Consider the following 18,029-nt stretch of genomic DNA (forward strand, 5'->3'; position numbering starts at 1 on the left):
CAGGTCATTAAAATTGATAATTTAATCGTTTTTTTAAAGAAATGATTTTAATTTTAATTCTTTAAAGCCGAGTTAACCTATTGAAATTAATAACGATAAACTCATTTTTTGCATTTTTCCCCTTTTAATTGCAAATTAAAAGTCACGAAAAAGATGATTAATAAAATTCGAAACAGTAAATTTTTAATAACTAATATAAATTCTGAAAGTATTATTTAGATACATTAATTTTTTGTTCAATATTTTTATATTAGATGAGGAAAACTGTCAGTTAAAATGGAATTTTATAGACATATTTTTTGTGTCTTTCATGTCTTATTTGTCACTGAAGATGGTGCAATTTTTCTCTTCATCTTCTTTCCAGTCGTTAAAAACTTTTTTGAAAAGATAGCAAACCTTTAGAGACCAGCGTTATGGACAGACACACACTTTTATAACTCTTTGAAACAGAGAAGCTAAATATTTAATAATCGCTAATTATAAATTTATTTTAAAATAAAAACATTTTATTATTAATATTAATATTATTTCTAAAATTTTAGCGAAGGGAAAAAAATAATGATTCTACTTTTGAATAATTAAAGCGCGGTTCCTCGCTCAAATTTAATTAAAATTTTAAAAATAATTTAACAACTAAATTACATTAAAAATATTTTAAAGTGTTTATTAATTAAAAAAGAAAGAAATTTTAATATAAAAACACAGTAGATTGATCTAACACAATAAAGAACGTAACATAAAATAAATGGATCTGACATAGAGAACAGGTCTAACATAATAAATAGATTTAACATAATAAAAGATTAAACGCAGTAAACAAGACTGATATAATAATGGATGTATGTAATAAATGGCTCGCTCTATATATAAAATAAACGTGCCTAACGTAATTAAGAGCCCAATAAAATATCTAAGTTGCAAAAGGTTTAATTTCATATTTGATATTTTTATATGATAAACGATTCTTATTCAAGCGAGGACAAAAGTATAATAAATAGCTAACACAATGTAATATATCGAATTTTGTATAATTTGATATTATGTTTATTAAATATGAATAAATTTAGAATAATGTAGGATTAATGCAATATCTTCACTTTGCTGGGATCATTTCGCCCATGTAATAATATGGGCGAAGTGATCCTAACATGTATAGTCGCTACGAGCAAACACGGCGTATTGAAGTGCCTAACAGAGAGTTCCTACATGAAATCTATGTGTATCATGTGTAAAATATATACTATATTTTATAGCTAAATATTTTCGTAATTTTTTATATAATTAATTTCATATTAATTCACTATGCCGTGTAATTAAAAGTTATGTATGTTTACTATATCTACAACCATGATGCTTTAGACCGTAGACAAAGAGGATATTTATTCTTATTCTTATCTATTATTGTTATAATTAAGAAAAGATAAAAGTTTGGTGATAACTACCGGTATGACTATTCTAAATTAAACATTTATTCGATTGTGTTCCCAAATTTATTTTGCCTATAACCCAGAAATCTATAACATGCCACTGTTTACATCTACTTTACTCTGTAGTAAATACACAGTAAAGTAGGTGATTTCGTATATGATTTCATAAACTCTCATAGAATATGGTACGATGTGATATAGCAAGCACATTAACAAGCAATATAACATTATATCCTATCAGACATAGATCTTTCCCAGCGTGAGGTTTTGATAGATCATGTTTACATTAATAAATCTTTTATTGTGTTATATTTATAATCACAGAAAATTCTTAATTGTATAGAATCTTTATATACTTACGTATTTAATATAATTAGAAATCTAACAAAATAAATAATTTTGTATAGTAACTAAACTTTTAACTTGATAAATTAATTTAGTATTATAAAATATATATAAAAAAATTAACAGGATAAAGAACTTAAAGTAATTAATTTATATTTCTGTAAATTATAAATTTTTAATTTAATTATATTAGAAGAAAAATTAGACATTCAAACTTAATTTCCTTTCATTTTTCCATACGTAGTTTATAAAATTAAATATAATTTCATTCGATCCTCGTAAATGTCGAACTTTACACATCAGCTATTTTTGTACAAGGTGTAATTCACAGAATTGCGATATAATAAATAACTACAGATATTAAAAATATCGTTAATTTTATGATCTAAACAATAAAAATCATATTTTAAAAATAATTATTCTCTTTCACATTAATATTGTAAAATAAAAGCTTTCCTCACTTTAAAATTTTTGAAATATTTCACTTTTTGAGAAAGTCCTCTTGAGATTAATATGATAAATTTTTGTACATGAAAGAAAGAAATAGATAAAGATAAAAATAAAAAATAAAAATAAAATCGAAAGTTTACGAGGGGACAAATTATAAGTAGACAGAAAATAACTCTCCAGTTAATTGATAACTATGTTTCATTTTAAGTTACGGGTTTGGTCTTTTTTTTTCACGCTAAAATCGATAAAAATCGAAAGAAGATCACGTCAAAGGTGAAAATAATAGTAATTATTAAAAACCATGATATAAACTATGTTATATAAACTCTACTCTATCGAAAACTATAATAAATTAAGTCAAAAAGATAAAAGTTTTATTTTTATAATTATAAATAAGCTAGTATAAGAATAAAAAAAATACATTTTTTTTAAGCTTACCTATTTTATCTTGATTAAAATAAGGTCCGAAGAACGTTGTTTGCCCATCGCAAATAACATACAATGCATATATCAAAAATGCAAAATGGAATACCTAATACAAGAAAAAATGTATATATAAAAATGGCGTATGATAAAATGAAATGTACAGTACAGTACATAAAAAATTTTAAAACTTTAACCTAGCGCCATCTGTCGTTAAGAATTTAAAAAATATATAAAATATCGGTGCCTTATATAATAAAATGTAACAATTATTTTATTATTTAATAATAATAATAATGAATAATTGATAAAGCTTTAATGTATTAAATACATATTTTTTGAATTAAAAAAAATTATAATTTTTTTGCCTCCATTTCCGAGTGTCTGAGAAAGATCAAAAGATAAATAAAAAAAATACGAAAAAGGAAACAGCATATGACGCAAGAGTGAGTATTTTCCGTTGACATAAAAGATCTTGAATACCAGAAAATATTAGTCTTGTTGATCATGATCCAATTTTTATTTTCTTCTGATCTTATATTTACACTATACAGAATATTTTTTTTACTTGGATTTTAATAAAAATACAATTTCCCTTCCTATATTATTTTATTATTATTTTTATAATTCGAAAAAATATTTACTACCGCATTAAAAAAATAATAACAATAATATTTTTCTTTATAAAGACAGTTTCTAATATAAAAACATAAACATTCTATTTAGAGAGAAAATATATATATATATTTTATATAAACAATGTTTGAAAAAATATTTTCTTAACTGATTTATATTTTTGTTGTTTATATTGTTTGTTAAATTTAGATAAAAGAAAGAAATATTCAATCTGATTTTAATAGGATTGTTTTGCTTCTTTTGCTTGCCTTTTCTTTAAATCATGATATTGCTTAAGTTGAATTCTTAAAAAAAAATAAAATAAAATAAAACGGATAAATGTAGAAAAATTCAGTAGTATCTTTTAAAAAAATTGTATACTGAAAATGCTATAAATCTAATAAAAGCAGTTATAATGCTAAAACTTTCATTCTTTCTGTCCCGTTAACAAAAATGTCCCGAAGCGAAACATTACGGAATTTTTTACGTTACAAAATTTAATGGCTTTTAAATGGAGAATAATTTGAGTAAAGTTAAGATTCTTTTTAAAAATATATTACTTAAAATGTTCTAAATCTAACGATAACAGTAATAACGTTAACACTTTTAACATTTCCGTCCCGATAACCTAAATATCCCGAAGCTATACTGCTAGTTTTATAATAATTCTATCCATAAGAAAAAATAAAATATATGTATGTATAGTTTTAAAATGTATCCGTTTTAGGTCACATTTACTTTAGTAACATTCAATAAATCGATAAATATTATCTAAATAATATCTACATTTATTTTCATTTCTTTGGAAGGGAAAATGTGATTTAATCCGTTTTACTTTATGAATGTTGAATGGAAAAATCCGATGCTAATTCAGATTCTTGCTACTTTATAAGCTAATCTGGTGTTTAATAATTATATAAAATAGCAAAACCAGACGCGATAAGTCGCTCAGTTTGCTAATATAAGCGAATGCGTGATACATTATTCCGACTACATTTGTTACCTTGGTAACACGGTACAGTCGTATTAAATATAATGGAAGTGGTTAATTCAGGTCAACCTCGTGTCAATAAATGTCATCTCAGTGAATCGGTCTCTTCTCGAACTACTCGAAACTCATCTAACATCGGGAAACAACATCCTGTACTTTTCTGCTTCATTAATTACAGAGAAAACAAATAGATACAAGTCTCTTTATTTTTGTTTTTGTTTTGTTAAGTAATGTTAACAATGGAAACTCTTTGTTTTTATTTACAGTACTTTAAAACTAAAAACGGTATTGGCTTGACTCAATATATAGGTTTCTTGTTGCTGTATTATTTATTAACTGCACTTACCACCTGTCAGAGGCGAGTGCAATCACTGGGATATGGAAGAAAAATCGGTCCTTGACCCACTCAGCGTACACCTGCTTAAGAGTCTGTTCGTTTCTAAGATGACTACAGCCTTATTCCGAGAGGATTTTGTGACTTAATACTCCTATTCCAAGTGATAAAAATCTATAGGATTAAATTTACAATTAATCAAAGATTAAAGGCGATTTTCTTTTTAGTTTTCTTTCTAATTTAATCTATAATTAAAATTATCATTTCTAAATAAATGAAGTATTAAGGATAACTACATTTTCATTGCCACCTGCGTATGTCTTTAAGATAATACTAAGAAGCTTAAATTGTTCAGTCCTTGAAATTATAATGTCAAACCAGAATCTTTGTTTTGATGTGGGTTTAAGCTTTACCTTCCGTATATAACATACATATTTTAAATGAATAACTGTACAGTCTCTTTCAAGGACGACAACTACCCAACGATAGTAAACTGCTGAAACATTATGCAACTAAATTATTTCGACAAATAAATAAAACAGTTTCTCTTATTTAATAAATTAGGTGAGAATAACGAACACACGATAAATTTTTCCTACGCAACAATCACTCATATCTGAGAACGAAATCTATTTTAAAGTTTGATAAATGTTTACTTGGAATCATGTCAAGAAAATGAATATAGAATAAAATCTTGTCTTAATTTATTAAGATATATACTAAATTATGCGTATATAATTTTATTTTCATTATAATTATGATTAAATTTATATTAATTAAAAATAAATCCTCAATCCGGACGAAATTTTCGATTTAATGTTTATAGTAGCTTTTAATTAAATATTAAATTTATTTTCTATTGTTACACTTCTTTTATAATCCTTGTTTTTTTTGTTAGAAAATTCCATCAATAATTTGATTTTTTTCCTCTTTTCTTAACAGCGTAAACACAAAACTCATTAACCTTTTTTTGAGAGTAAAACAATTGTTAACAAGGTGAAAACAATATTGAAATAGTCGATGCATTTTCAGTAATGTCAATAAATTCAACACAAGTTTCGTTAAGTATTGTTCTTTGTTATAAACACCGGATCAGTTTCTGTATAGCCATTATCTTCTGTTAACTGGGAATCTGTTTCAGTTGTGTCAGCATCTTTTGTTACAAGCACTAAGTTTAATTCGATGTTACCAATCCCCAGTTATCAATTATGAGTTTATATATATTTTTTCCTGTTTATATTTTCTTTCAGGATACATTTTTGGCTTTAGACTCTTAAAGTCCTATATTAATTTTAATTAAAATTAATACAGAACTGTGTTTTTAATTCGCGTGATGTGTATATTTACTTCTCAGCTAGTAGATCGCGATCCTACGAGATTGAAAGCCATTTAATTAAGTTAAACGAAGGTTGATAACTAAACGGTTCTATAAAACAATGAAACAATGATTGAAAAATAGTTAAACTGTATCTATTTTTAAAAGGACGAATAAGCTTTAAACATCAGATACAAGATATCAAAAAGAGCATCAATTTTGACTGTTAAAGAGCCAAAAGAGGAAGACTTCTTAATACCTAATACCTTAAAAGTAAAACTCAAGGGGACTGTTAGTTAGAGTGACCACACTAAAGTGAGATTTGGACTGAAAGTTTCTAAATCGTCTTCTTCTCTAGTGGATCGACTGAAATGGTGGAAGCAAATTGACTGCTGCAAAGGTTAGTGTCTGGAGACCCGAGTCTTGTTGTTGGCAAGTTGATTAGATTGAACAAGACGATTAGAGGTCTGAAGAAACTTTCAAAACATACCAATTTATTTGGAGAAAAATTAAATAAACTGAATCTTCTTGTTGGTGACAAAACGTAAATGGAAAAAAAAAAAAATATATATATATATATATATAGGCTATACAGTATATACATTTAAGTAAAAGTACTGTACAGTACAATAGGATATACGATAAATGTATAAATATATATTTAGTTTATGGATTATTTTTCCTTGTTAGGAAGTGTCAGATTTGTTTTTGAAATAGATAACTTTATTATATATATCTAAATTATATAGGCCTATAAATAGATTATGTCTAGCTTTTTGATCGATAAGTCTAAATTTGAGAGTTTTGATTAAGTTATTTGATCACGCGATATAACTTATTCAGGATTGTTTTAGATAAATCCTACTTTATGTTACAGAAAATGAAAACGTGAGATTATATTTAATAAAAACATAAAAAATAATAATAATTCCGCTCCAGTTTTCACTCCACAGTAAATTCTCTCTTCTTTTTTTATATTATTGGATTCTTATCGGGTATTAGTGATAGAAGATCATATATTTCAAGCTAAATACGAGTCATAACAGCTGACTTATTGTGTTTTGGCTCCGCTGTGTAAATAAACGTGGCTCCAAACCAGTTACCAACATAATAAATAACCAACTTACTATATCCGACAACGGTTTCTCTCCATCCTAACTGCGCTATCTCATTTTTGGTAGGAAAGTGGCTGAAAACAGGAAGAGATACTGGGAAATCATATCGCACGGTTAATAAACTCTCACATAAATGTCGACTAGTTAAGTCGAAAGGTAGTAAAGGCAGTGACGATGTCAACGCTTAAATCATCGTGGTTAAGTGAAAGTTGCAAAGTTTGGATTTTGGCCCACTTTGCAAGAGGTTTGTGCCATTAACGAAATGAAAACTAGAAGAAATCTCTAGATATTTCTAGTATAATTCCTGTTTACCTACTTGACTCTGCCCATATGAGTTCCTAGGGAATAAATGCGAACGAGAAAAACATCTCTTACATATTCCTATCATTTCGGAATTCGATTTTCTTACAAAGACGTAGCATTATCTAAAAAAATCTAAGTTAGATAACACACGATAAGCTTGCTGTAATACTATAATTTATAGTAAAATATACTATAAAAAGAGTCTCAAGTGGTTTCCTATCGACTTTTGTTGTTACTTGTTTAAAAAAAAGAACCATTTAATTTTTGGGATTGACCCAAAAATACAAAACAGAGATAATGTTTCTGGTAACTTTATCAGTTTCGGAATTTTTATATCACCTCAAATTATCAGATAATGCGTAAATGTTTCCGAGATAATTTTATGGAATGGTAAAACGGCAAACTTATAATCAAATTTTGAAAAGATTTAGTAATTTCCCTCAAGGAGATGAAAGAAAAATGAAAAGAAAAAAATAATGTTTTATGACTTGCACATCATATCCGTTAACATTGTTAATCGCAGAAGTTTTAAGTTCCTCTTGTACTGTACTGTACTGTACTGTACGTGACATTTTTGGTTAGAATGAAACGGATAAAACTAGCTTAATCTGTGACTGATGTATCTTTGTCAGCAGCGTGTGACATTCTAAATGCATAAAGAATTATTTGTATAGTATGAAAATCGATTTGGACATTTACTGGAATGACTAATAGTCTCCTTTAAGTTTAGACAGGTAGGATTTGAGCTAAAGATGAAAATTCGAGCTGTTATCCCCATATTCTTGACAACTTTTGTGACAGCGGATGAAGTGTATTTCTTACAAGAAGCAATTTGTATAGACTACGTGAAAGCACGTATCACCTCTGTAGGACTTAGTAGTTATTCTTTTAAATTTATGATAAATTCTTTGCAAATTCTCTATTTTCAAGTAAGAAAATTAGTATAATTTGTTTAATTACAAGAATTATAACAACAGTTTTAAACAATAACTAAGAACAATTAAATTTGCGTAATGTAAAGAGATACGAGGAATGAGATCAACACAGGACACCGAGCAAACATTAAACAAATGCAGAAATCGAAAATAAAACTTGAAAATTTGTTCTTATTAGAACATTCGTATGCATCTTCCAAAATTGCTTTATAGGGCGCAAATCACGAATAGAATTTCAAATAGTTTTCGCAATGGTAACGCGAATTGCATATTTTTTTGTTTGGTTATTTTTGCTTCTATGCCATTCGTTGGATAGGATACTGGATTGCCATATTTAAATTCAACATGGAGGCTATTAAATATCATGCCCGAATAATTCCTGATGAAGGGTTTAAATATTGCATGTGAATAAAGTTTCTGCACACGATTTGTCTACTCAATTTTAAAAAATATACAAAAAAATTTACATGAAAAGATTTTATTCCATTCTTAAGTTACTTGACTAGTAGATTAATCATACATGCTATTTAAAACTGAAAATTCATACAAAGACAATTTGTCTTATGCTAGTTTTTTACTCACCGTAAAGATGCTATTTTCTTCCTCGAATAAAAAGCTATTTTTTTTATTATTTTTTTATATATATATTGAGGGAGATAGTTAAAGAACAAAAATATTCTACACTATTATGGACGAATTTCTCCATCTTTCGAGTCAAAGTTGGAAACAACCGTCTCCTTTTATAAGTAGTCGATTTATATGGACATCTTTTATCTTAAGAGTGTTCTTTGTCGTGGAATGTCTTATCTTAAAGGTCAAAATGCGATCATTTTAATATAAATTTATCTAAAAGTAGTCTTAAAAATGGAATCCTATCTCTTTAAGCAAATTAAGCGAATCCAGTTAAAGGTGATTGGCCCACATCCCAATGGAATTCTATTATTTTAAGAAAATCCGGTAAGAAACTTTTTAACTAGTAGACCCATAACGTTCTTCAATATTAATTTAAGTAACTATCGTTTTAAAAACTATAAAAATTTAACGACACAAATCACATCTTTTCACGATTTCTTGAATTATTCCCGAACGTAATAAGAAGGGAAAAGATGTTAAATATACATGCAGCTCTGAGAAAGTCACGTGATTGAAAGATCGATGAGTTAGTTTCCACCAGAAAAGAAAAATTCGACCCTAGAGAGATGGGCATTCTCCCTATAGAGAGAAGTAGAAGATGGCCTGTCTTGTTGCCTTCTTGCCTACATCACCTTCACTGATAAATTCTCTTAATGCTATTTATATCTGGACCATTTTCCGGAATTTGTAAATTTAAACAGTTACAAATCCATATGCGAATTTTCAGTTGATTTCTGAATTATACAGTAGAATCGTGACCTACAATTTATAAAAAACATCGAAAAGTAGACGTGAGATATGAAATATGCAGGAAAAGAATTTTAACTCTTTATTTAAAAAAACGAAAATAATAACAACAATAATAATATAAAAATAAAATGATTATTTTTATAGTCTTTTATTGACCATTGAATTCTTAGATTATATAGCTTTATATAAAGAACAGTTTTCATAAATAAAATCTCCACAAAGAAAAGGTAAATAAGCTTCATAAAATGTGCGGCAATAGGAAGAAAAAATAACGATTGCTTTTGAAAAATTGTAAAAAATAAAATGTAATAAGCTAAAAAAAATGTGATTTTTAAAAATATATCGCTAGACATCTACAACATTTCTGTCATTTCGAGGTATTTTGTGTCAAGAAATATTTCCATCTAAACGTTTGATTTTTGAAATACCCATTTAGACGAAAAAAAGCAATATTTTTTTATTTTTTCCCACATAATATTTCACTAAGTCAGCTCTGAATGTATATTTTTTTGATATTTTTAATATACAGACAGAATCGATACACAGAACTAACTGTAAAAATAATTCGTCAGCAACTCATGCAAGAAGTAAAAAAAATAAAGGGAATCTTTCTATAAAACGTGATAAATAAACCAGAATATTAATTATCATTTGCCAATTTTTTTGACAACGTTAACGAAGTCTATAATTTAAAAGCAATTTTTGAAGAAATCACTGAAGAAGAGAAGAAAAGTAGTAGTAGTAGTACTAGTAGTAGTATCGCTTTTCGATTTCATGTGCTCTTCGCTGGATTTTTTTAATACTTTTTTCTAGTTTTTTTCTTTTCTGCCGAAATAAAAACAAACGTGACACCTCGGTTCTGTTATAGGGTATGGTTGCTGGAGCGAACACCATATGTTTCGGATCGCAAGAGCGTAAAAGAAATACATCAATTAAAGGAGATCGAAGGATGGATATGTTACGTCTTTTTATCTGTAGAAATGTTCTTAAATTGCACTTTTTTTTAAAGGAAGTTTTTTGTACTTTTCCCCTTTACGTTTACGAAAGGTGGGTAATTTATCACGAGCTGTTTAAGGATGGGAAGATGCGTCGTATACAGATATATTTCTTCTAAAAAAACATATATATATATAAAATATAACTCTGGATATCCGTCTTTCTTCTTTTTACATTAAAAAAAAAAAAAAAGAAGAATATTTCGTTGACTAGAAAACGAAATTTATCTTTTCTAGTTTAGGATAAAATTTAAAGATTAATCTCGCCTTTTCTGTTAACGATCTCCTTGAAAGTCTAGAAAAACGTAACAGAAAGTAGATCAACATTTATTTGCTTTAAATAGAAGTAACAGTAGAAAATCAATTCAGTAAAAAATAAGAAAAAACAGAAAAAAATAGACTACGCCCACGAAGTATGATTAAAAGTTACTCCTCGAGACATATACCAATAGAGCTATTTTCAAAGATTTTAAAAAAATTAATAACCAATGAAATCGTTAATAGCTAACAGCTGTTTACATGTCTTGCGATAATTAGTCAATTTAAATTCTCTACGACCAATCAGTTCTAAACAATAATTCCCGGTTTAAGAACATATGACGCAATACTATTTAACCAATAAATTAAATTTTACATATCTTTTTTAAATATATTAACCAATCGAGATAGATAAAGAATGAAAATAATTATATGATTTAACGCTGATTGGATAATCTAAATAAGCTTTAAATAATCGCCAACATAAATTAAATTATTTATTTTAAATGCGTTTTCAGATTAAATAAAGCATAAATAATCGAAAAATTTATCATTTATTTTATTTTTTTTCAAACGTTACTTTTTCTTTAGAACATCATTTTTCAAAATTAGTAAAGTGCATCTTGCAAATATTGTACAGTAATAAAGCGATCTTTTATCTATTGACTTCATTAATCTTTGCTGTACAGATAATGGATTCTTTAGTACTAAAAAGATTGTCGAACAGTTACTCAGTGGCTCGACAAAGTTAAATGGCGCTCAAAATGGTGCATTGACAAATGAAAGACAAGAAAACAATTAAGAAGAGCAACACATATATTAAATATATTAACAACAATTGATTTTTTCAAATTATTAAATAATTAATGAGCATCTTACGGCCTATTAACATCAAGATATTCAAGTATAAATATTTCATTTAAAAAAAAATAAATCTCTCGCCGATTTCTTTGAAAATAATAATAATAAAATTTAGCAAACAAAAAATATATTTTTAAAGAAAAAAATTTTAAAGTTTGCGTTTTAAACTAAGATTTAAATTCGTTAATGTGTTTTATTACCCTTCGCAAGTGAAACCACCCGGTAGAATTTCTTATCAATTAATAAAATAAGCACATTAGCGATCACTGTTTCGATAAGATAATTGCTTCATTTGATAGCCGAAATCCTGTTGAAAATTGTATTTTATTAAATACCGGATTTCCACTGTTCAAAATTAGAAAATTATTCATAAAATGATCTAGTAATTAAATTTAAATCATTTCAAATATATATCAAGTAAGGGTTTACAGTAAAATTTTATTATTGCATCTATTATTGCCATTATTATCTCTTTCGTATAAATGTTTGAAAAAAGTTAAGTTTAAAAAAGAAAAGAGTGGAAACGTCTGGACCTGTATGACATAAACATGTAACTTGTTTATTTAACTTCTCTACGGCTATTTTAAAAATTGAATATCATTGTTTATATTTTCGTTGTTGTAAAGAAATCAAATAAGTCTGAATTAATTAAAATTCTATAATAGGAATTTCTCATTGTTTTAGACAAAGATGGTAGAATAATTAATAATCCAGATAATAGCTCCAAATTACATCATTGAAGCCTTACTTTTAATACTTATCACAACTAATTATTACTTGTACTGTACACTTGTCTCTTCTAAGTAACAAAATTTATAAGGGTATCAGATAAAACTGTACAAATTTTCTGAGCAGAAATTTTAATTTTTATATAATTTATATCTTTTGAGAAGAAAAATATTTGTTATTTCTACTGATTTTATGACATTTTTGCGTCTGTCGCTTATATATAACTATAATAGTAAGCTCAAAAAATACTGAAAAAATATCCAAAGTAAAGTTATTTTTCATCTATTAAATGAAATATTTTCACTTTGAAGGCTTCAGGAGATCGATTTTTATCTCTTTTCTCCTCTTTAATCGTACCCTTTGCCATTTTTAATGCATTAAAAGAAACAAAAAAAAAGAAAAAAAAATGATCTTTTGCAACATTTGTCTGAATGTTAAATTCACGTCTTTTACAATAACGTGAATAAAGAAAAATGATAAAATATTAATAAAAATCAATAAAAATTTTATTTTAACATCGATTTAACAGCAAAAAAAAATTATATTAAAATTTATTATTTATAAAAAAACTAGCAGCTTGAAGATTTAAAAACGTCAACATATTTACAATTTTAATTAAACTCAGTTTGAAGTTAGCTTACTGATTAAAAAATAAGAAAGAGTAAACTATCGAATTATAGTAAAATATATCATTTTCTAAACTTGTAAAATAAAAATGTTAAGCGATTTAAAATGATTGATTAATCCTCAATTAATCATTCAACAATAAACGAGATTGCAATCATACTTGATCCGACTTTAATATTGGAATGAGATTTACCAGATGTGCACTACAATATAAATAAAATTTTAATATTAGATAAAAAGAAAAAAATAATAATAATAAATTAAAAAAGATTTTCTTTTTCATTAATTCTAAGTCGAATTTTATATGTAGATTTATTTATAGAACGGATGTGTTTATTGCGTGTAAAATGAAAGTTTGATCAAATCTTACCAGTTTGTTTCCTCCTATTTTACATAAAACGTCTCCCCCGAGTCCTCTTTGCTTTTACTATTTGTAAAAAGAAAAGAAAAAAGTAACAGCTTCTTTTCGAATAGAAGCTCAGAGTATGTTATTCTCATCAGTAGAAAGTCTTTTTTTTTTTCTTTTTTTTTTCTCTCTTTTATAAGACTTGAAAAGAGCTTTGTGGATCTGTTTAAAATAAACGAAATTTTGCAGACTAGAAATTAGCATGTTTAGGTCTCCTGGAATTTTTTTTAGTAAATTAAATGTGCAGAATTTTATTAGGTTTAAAATTTGAAAATAGAGAATTTTAGTAATTCTTTTGAGGAATTTGTAAATTAAATCAGAGCTTCTTTTAAAAACATTACTGTAGTTTTCAATTTACAAGATATTTTTCTATAGTCAAAAACTATAATAAAAAAATAAGATTTTCGGTGATCAGTCGCTATGATAAAAGTTATTGAAACCGTTAATTTTCAATAAAATATTAAGATTTTCAGTACTCAGACATTAATAACTAAATTAATGTTTTGAGTGACGAAAATCTGAATTTATATTCGCCATTAAAACCTTAAAAATTTGTATAACGATTTTTTAATCATTAAAAGTTAAATTCTATCAAATTTATAAAATTTGAAAGCGTCTATGTAATTGGTTTAGCTAATGCAAAAGTTTAAATAGCCTAGTAAAAGTTTCCACACTTCCATTAATTACAGACTTGTGTATGGCCTAGATATAGGTTCTATCTATAAAGTTTTAACAATATTTTAAGCAGTGGACCTTTACATTTATAAAAATACTTTATTACATTTTATTTTCTATAAAATACAGAAGAGAGAAATAAAATATAAAGAGTAAAAAATACACATAAAGATTTTAAAAATAAAATAAACAAGTATAAAATATAGAAAGTAAAAAAGTCAAAAAAAAAGTATAATTTCAGTTTTGAAATTTTAAAAAAATATATAGGAAAGCTCAAAAGTTAGTTAATCATTATAAATTGTTATAAAGTATTAAGTATTCAAATACTTAACTATTTAATCATATTTTTTATTTCCAACTGTATAAAAAAAACTACATTTTTCTATAGTCAATTTAAGATTCGCCTACACAATTTACAAATGTACTGTACTGTACTGTACTGTACCTGAAGCATATAAAACAAAATATGATTAACTGAATTTTGGCTCATCCTGTATATTTTGATTCTTAAAATGATTGAAAATACTATACTACATTTAATTTTAATTTTTTAAATAAAATTACTTCTAATTTTGGAATTTAATAGAAATTTTTACAGAAGCAGCTTTTTTTAGAAAAAATCTTTTTAAAAAGAAAACATTTTAAATTTCAGAACATCGCCAAAAATCCAGTATTTAGTTTAAGATTCTCGAAAAATACCAAACTTTTCCAATTCGAGTTCTGGAGTAAAAGCTTCAAGTCTATAGCTTATAGAAAGTATGATACATTCCAAGAGGACACGTTTTGCCATGCATTTAAAATATGCTAAAAAAATATCCGATGTTTAAACCTGAAATGTATTTCCAAGAAGTTAAAATCACCTTAAAATTGAACTTGAAGATTGTCATCAACTTAGGAAAAAAAATAAAATAAAATAAACCGAAAATGTTCATGAAATGAACTGAATCGAAAGAAAGTCATTTAAACCTTCGTTACTCCTTTAAATTTGAATTAAGAAATAAACTATTGAATAAATAATCAATCTCTTCAACGATTAATGCCAAATTAGAAACTTTTTTCTTAGTTTTTGATATATTTAAAACGGATCTGGAAACAATTTCCAATTCTATTAAAATGAATCGAAGAAAAAGAAAATGAATAGGAAAAGAGGAAAGGAAAGAAGAAAAAAAAAATAGATGAAGAAGTTCTATCAATTCAAATTCAGAAATCTAAACACCAAAGGGACGAAACGGTGCAAAAATGAAGTAAATTGCTATGACAGGTAAAAGCTGATTAAGAAAAGAAAGAGCAAAAAAAGAAATTTACAAAACTCCAAGTTAATTAAATTCTCGGAGTTGTTGCGGTTTCTAATTTACATATAACATTAACCAAGCTTTCTTTAAGAAATTGGTTTTGTTCAAAATTGTTGCTCCTTAAACGAGAAAGCGATAAAATCTGTTTAATTTCTATTAAACAATACTTCACCTTCTTAAAATTTAATAAACTGTTTCATCGCTTTAATAGATAGCTCATAACTTTTTTAATTTCATCTTTTGCTCTTTCATAGTTTTTTCAAGAAAAACAACAAAAATATAATAATTGAAAATGGTGGAAATTTCGTGACGTTCTTATCAGGAAAGACGTCACGCAACCGAGCCGAAGTTTTGACCAATCGGAGCGTATGTAAGGAAGAGAGACATACATCATCCCGTACGTCGTTTTGTCCCCCTTTAAAGATCCATGTAGTTCGCTCACTTGATCGGAATTTGAACGACGAGTAAATAAACAAAATTGGGTTTCTTTTGACAGAAAGTGCTTTTGATAGTTTGAATGCCAAACTCGCACATCTCTGGCACATATCCAAAGTATGGGGACATCTAGATCGATGGGGTTTGGTGACATCTACACCTGCTCCAGCAATTGTCTTCAAAACAATAAGAATTGAAATTCGCAACGAAATAGACTCTCGCTTCATGTTATCTATTTTCTTGTCGAGTTAGATGGTTCCGTTAATTAATTATTTTCTCTTTTAAATACGTTTAACAGTTTAATTAACTAGTTAAAAGTTAGTCTAGTAGAAAGCGGTGTGGCATTCCTGTCAGCTTCTTTTCATAACGATTCTGCGACTGAAATTCAAAAGAATAACAATTCATATTTGTCGAGGGGTGTTCGAACCCATTACGACTTCATCTGGCTCAAATTTAGTTATACGAAACACACATAAAACTCAGTTAATTTCTGTAGTTTGGTTAGCTATTGCGCTTGCACCAAGCTCTCGGAAAATATTTAATTAGTTGCTGAAGGACCCCTGCGATAATTGATGTTTACCCTCAAGCTAGTCAGGCCGCAATGCAGATTTATCCCTTCACCAGCCCCTTCAGGTGTTTATCTCCCTCTTATCCCCACGAAACTGTGTTAAATAATAGAATAATATATAGCAAAAGGCGAGAGAAAAAAGTTTAAGGGAATCGACTTTCGCAAGAAAAACTTTTATTAAAAAGAAAATGTCAAATTTTGCGATATTTACTCGAATATAAATAACGTTCTGCTTCGTTGGTTTTGATGAGGGGACTGTCTCCTCCTCGATTCAAGGTAATCTTATCCCCCGAGGCAATAAGTGGGAACGAATTCCTATAACAACGGGACCTATAATTGGTAGACGGCCAAGTCGTTGAGGCGCATTCTTTCATATAACAAGCTCAACAAAGAACGGACACCACCAGAGAAGAAGCTTTAAAAAATTTACGCGACAGGTATAAAGTCCGGAAAGAAAAGGTACAGGTATATAGCGAGAAAGAGTGTCGAGCACGTAGTGAACAAAGAAAACAAACAGGTATTACTCACAACCATGTATGTCGCTGCATAATAACTGCCGTACTTCACGTTGGTCCACGAGTAACGTAGAAATGGGGTCCAACACTTCTCCAGGACCGGCATTTCGCGGGGGTGTTAATGACGCGTTTCAATCTACAGAGATTCCATAACCAATGACGCCTTCCGTAATCGTGTTATGTTGTTCAACCCACTTTCCAAACGTTGCGCGTCGCGAGTTCACAGCCTTGCGAGTGCCCCGGGTCACATCGCAGTCAGACTGACACCAACTCCTGCCAACATCTACGTATGGCCTCGAAACGCCGGTGTCGCCATCTGTCGTCGAGTGGCAGAAATCTTTAAAAATTCACTCCCCCGAATATCCTATTTTAAAAGATAATTATTCTCGAAAACTCGCGCTTTAATCAGAAACTAGTTATTTACAACACCCGACGGTTTCTAGAGTAATTATATTCTTATCTCTAGGATATTTTGGCTGAAAATGTCAAATAAATTTTCGATATTGTATATTTTTTTAATGCTCCTTTCTTCCTCAATAAAAAACTTACTTTCTAACATATATCAAACTTTAAATACCATCAATAGATACTCCGCCTATATAAGTATATAACTTAATTATAAATTTCCATAAAGTGTACATTGATTAAAGTAAAAAAAAAAATCGGAATTAAAGTTTAGTTTAAGAATATTTAATTACCGTATATAAATAATTATTAACTTAATTTTCAATCTATTTAGTAAATTATAAGCGAAAAAAGGTAGCGAAAATGCACACCAGCAACAGAAAATGTTTCTGTTTTACAATACTGGTATTATAAATTATCTCCAAGTGAAGATTGAGTTTCTACATTTTAATATTACTTTTTCTTTTCTTATTTTCAGAGAAAATTGTCTCAGATTTTGAATTTTCTTAACTTTGTATAGCTTCAGATTCTTTGCAGACATCTTATTAAAGATTCTTCTTTCGTTTGTCTCTCCATCACTTCATTTTTCATGTTCATATTCTTGGAATCAGCAAATTCCACTCAATA

At 27.5% G+C, this 18,029-nt stretch overlaps 1 protein-coding gene across 3 annotated transcripts in view; it reads right to left on the bottom strand.

Annotated features, from left to right (window-relative positions):
* LOC136969459 (uncharacterized) overlaps positions 1-17,417 on the bottom strand; it is a 31,292-nt gene extending 13,875 nt beyond the window's left edge. The window contains exons 1-3 of one of the 3 annotated variants that reach the window (XR_010879830.1): positions 17,011-17,417; positions 4,598-4,759; positions 2,661-2,754 (exon numbers count right to left, since the gene is read on the bottom strand). Coding sequence is in view for 2 of the 3 variants with exons in the window: in XM_067263618.1 (XP_067119719.1) it covers positions 2,661-2,754; positions 17,011-17,103 (187 nt within the window). In the remaining variant the exon portion in view is untranslated. The remainder of the gene's footprint in view (positions 1-2,660; positions 2,755-4,597; positions 4,760-17,010) is intronic. The other 2 variants (XM_067263618.1, XM_067263619.1) reach the window with 2 other exon arrangements.
* Between the last annotated feature and the right edge of the window lie 612 nt (positions 17,418-18,029).

The sequence above is a fragment of the Centruroides vittatus genome, unplaced genomic scaffold, assembly GCF_030686945.1.
Source record: "Centruroides vittatus isolate TY-2023 unplaced genomic scaffold, ASM3068694v2 contig_1788, whole genome shotgun sequence".
NCBI lineage: Eukaryota > Metazoa > Arthropoda > Arachnida > Scorpiones > Buthidae > Centruroides > Centruroides vittatus.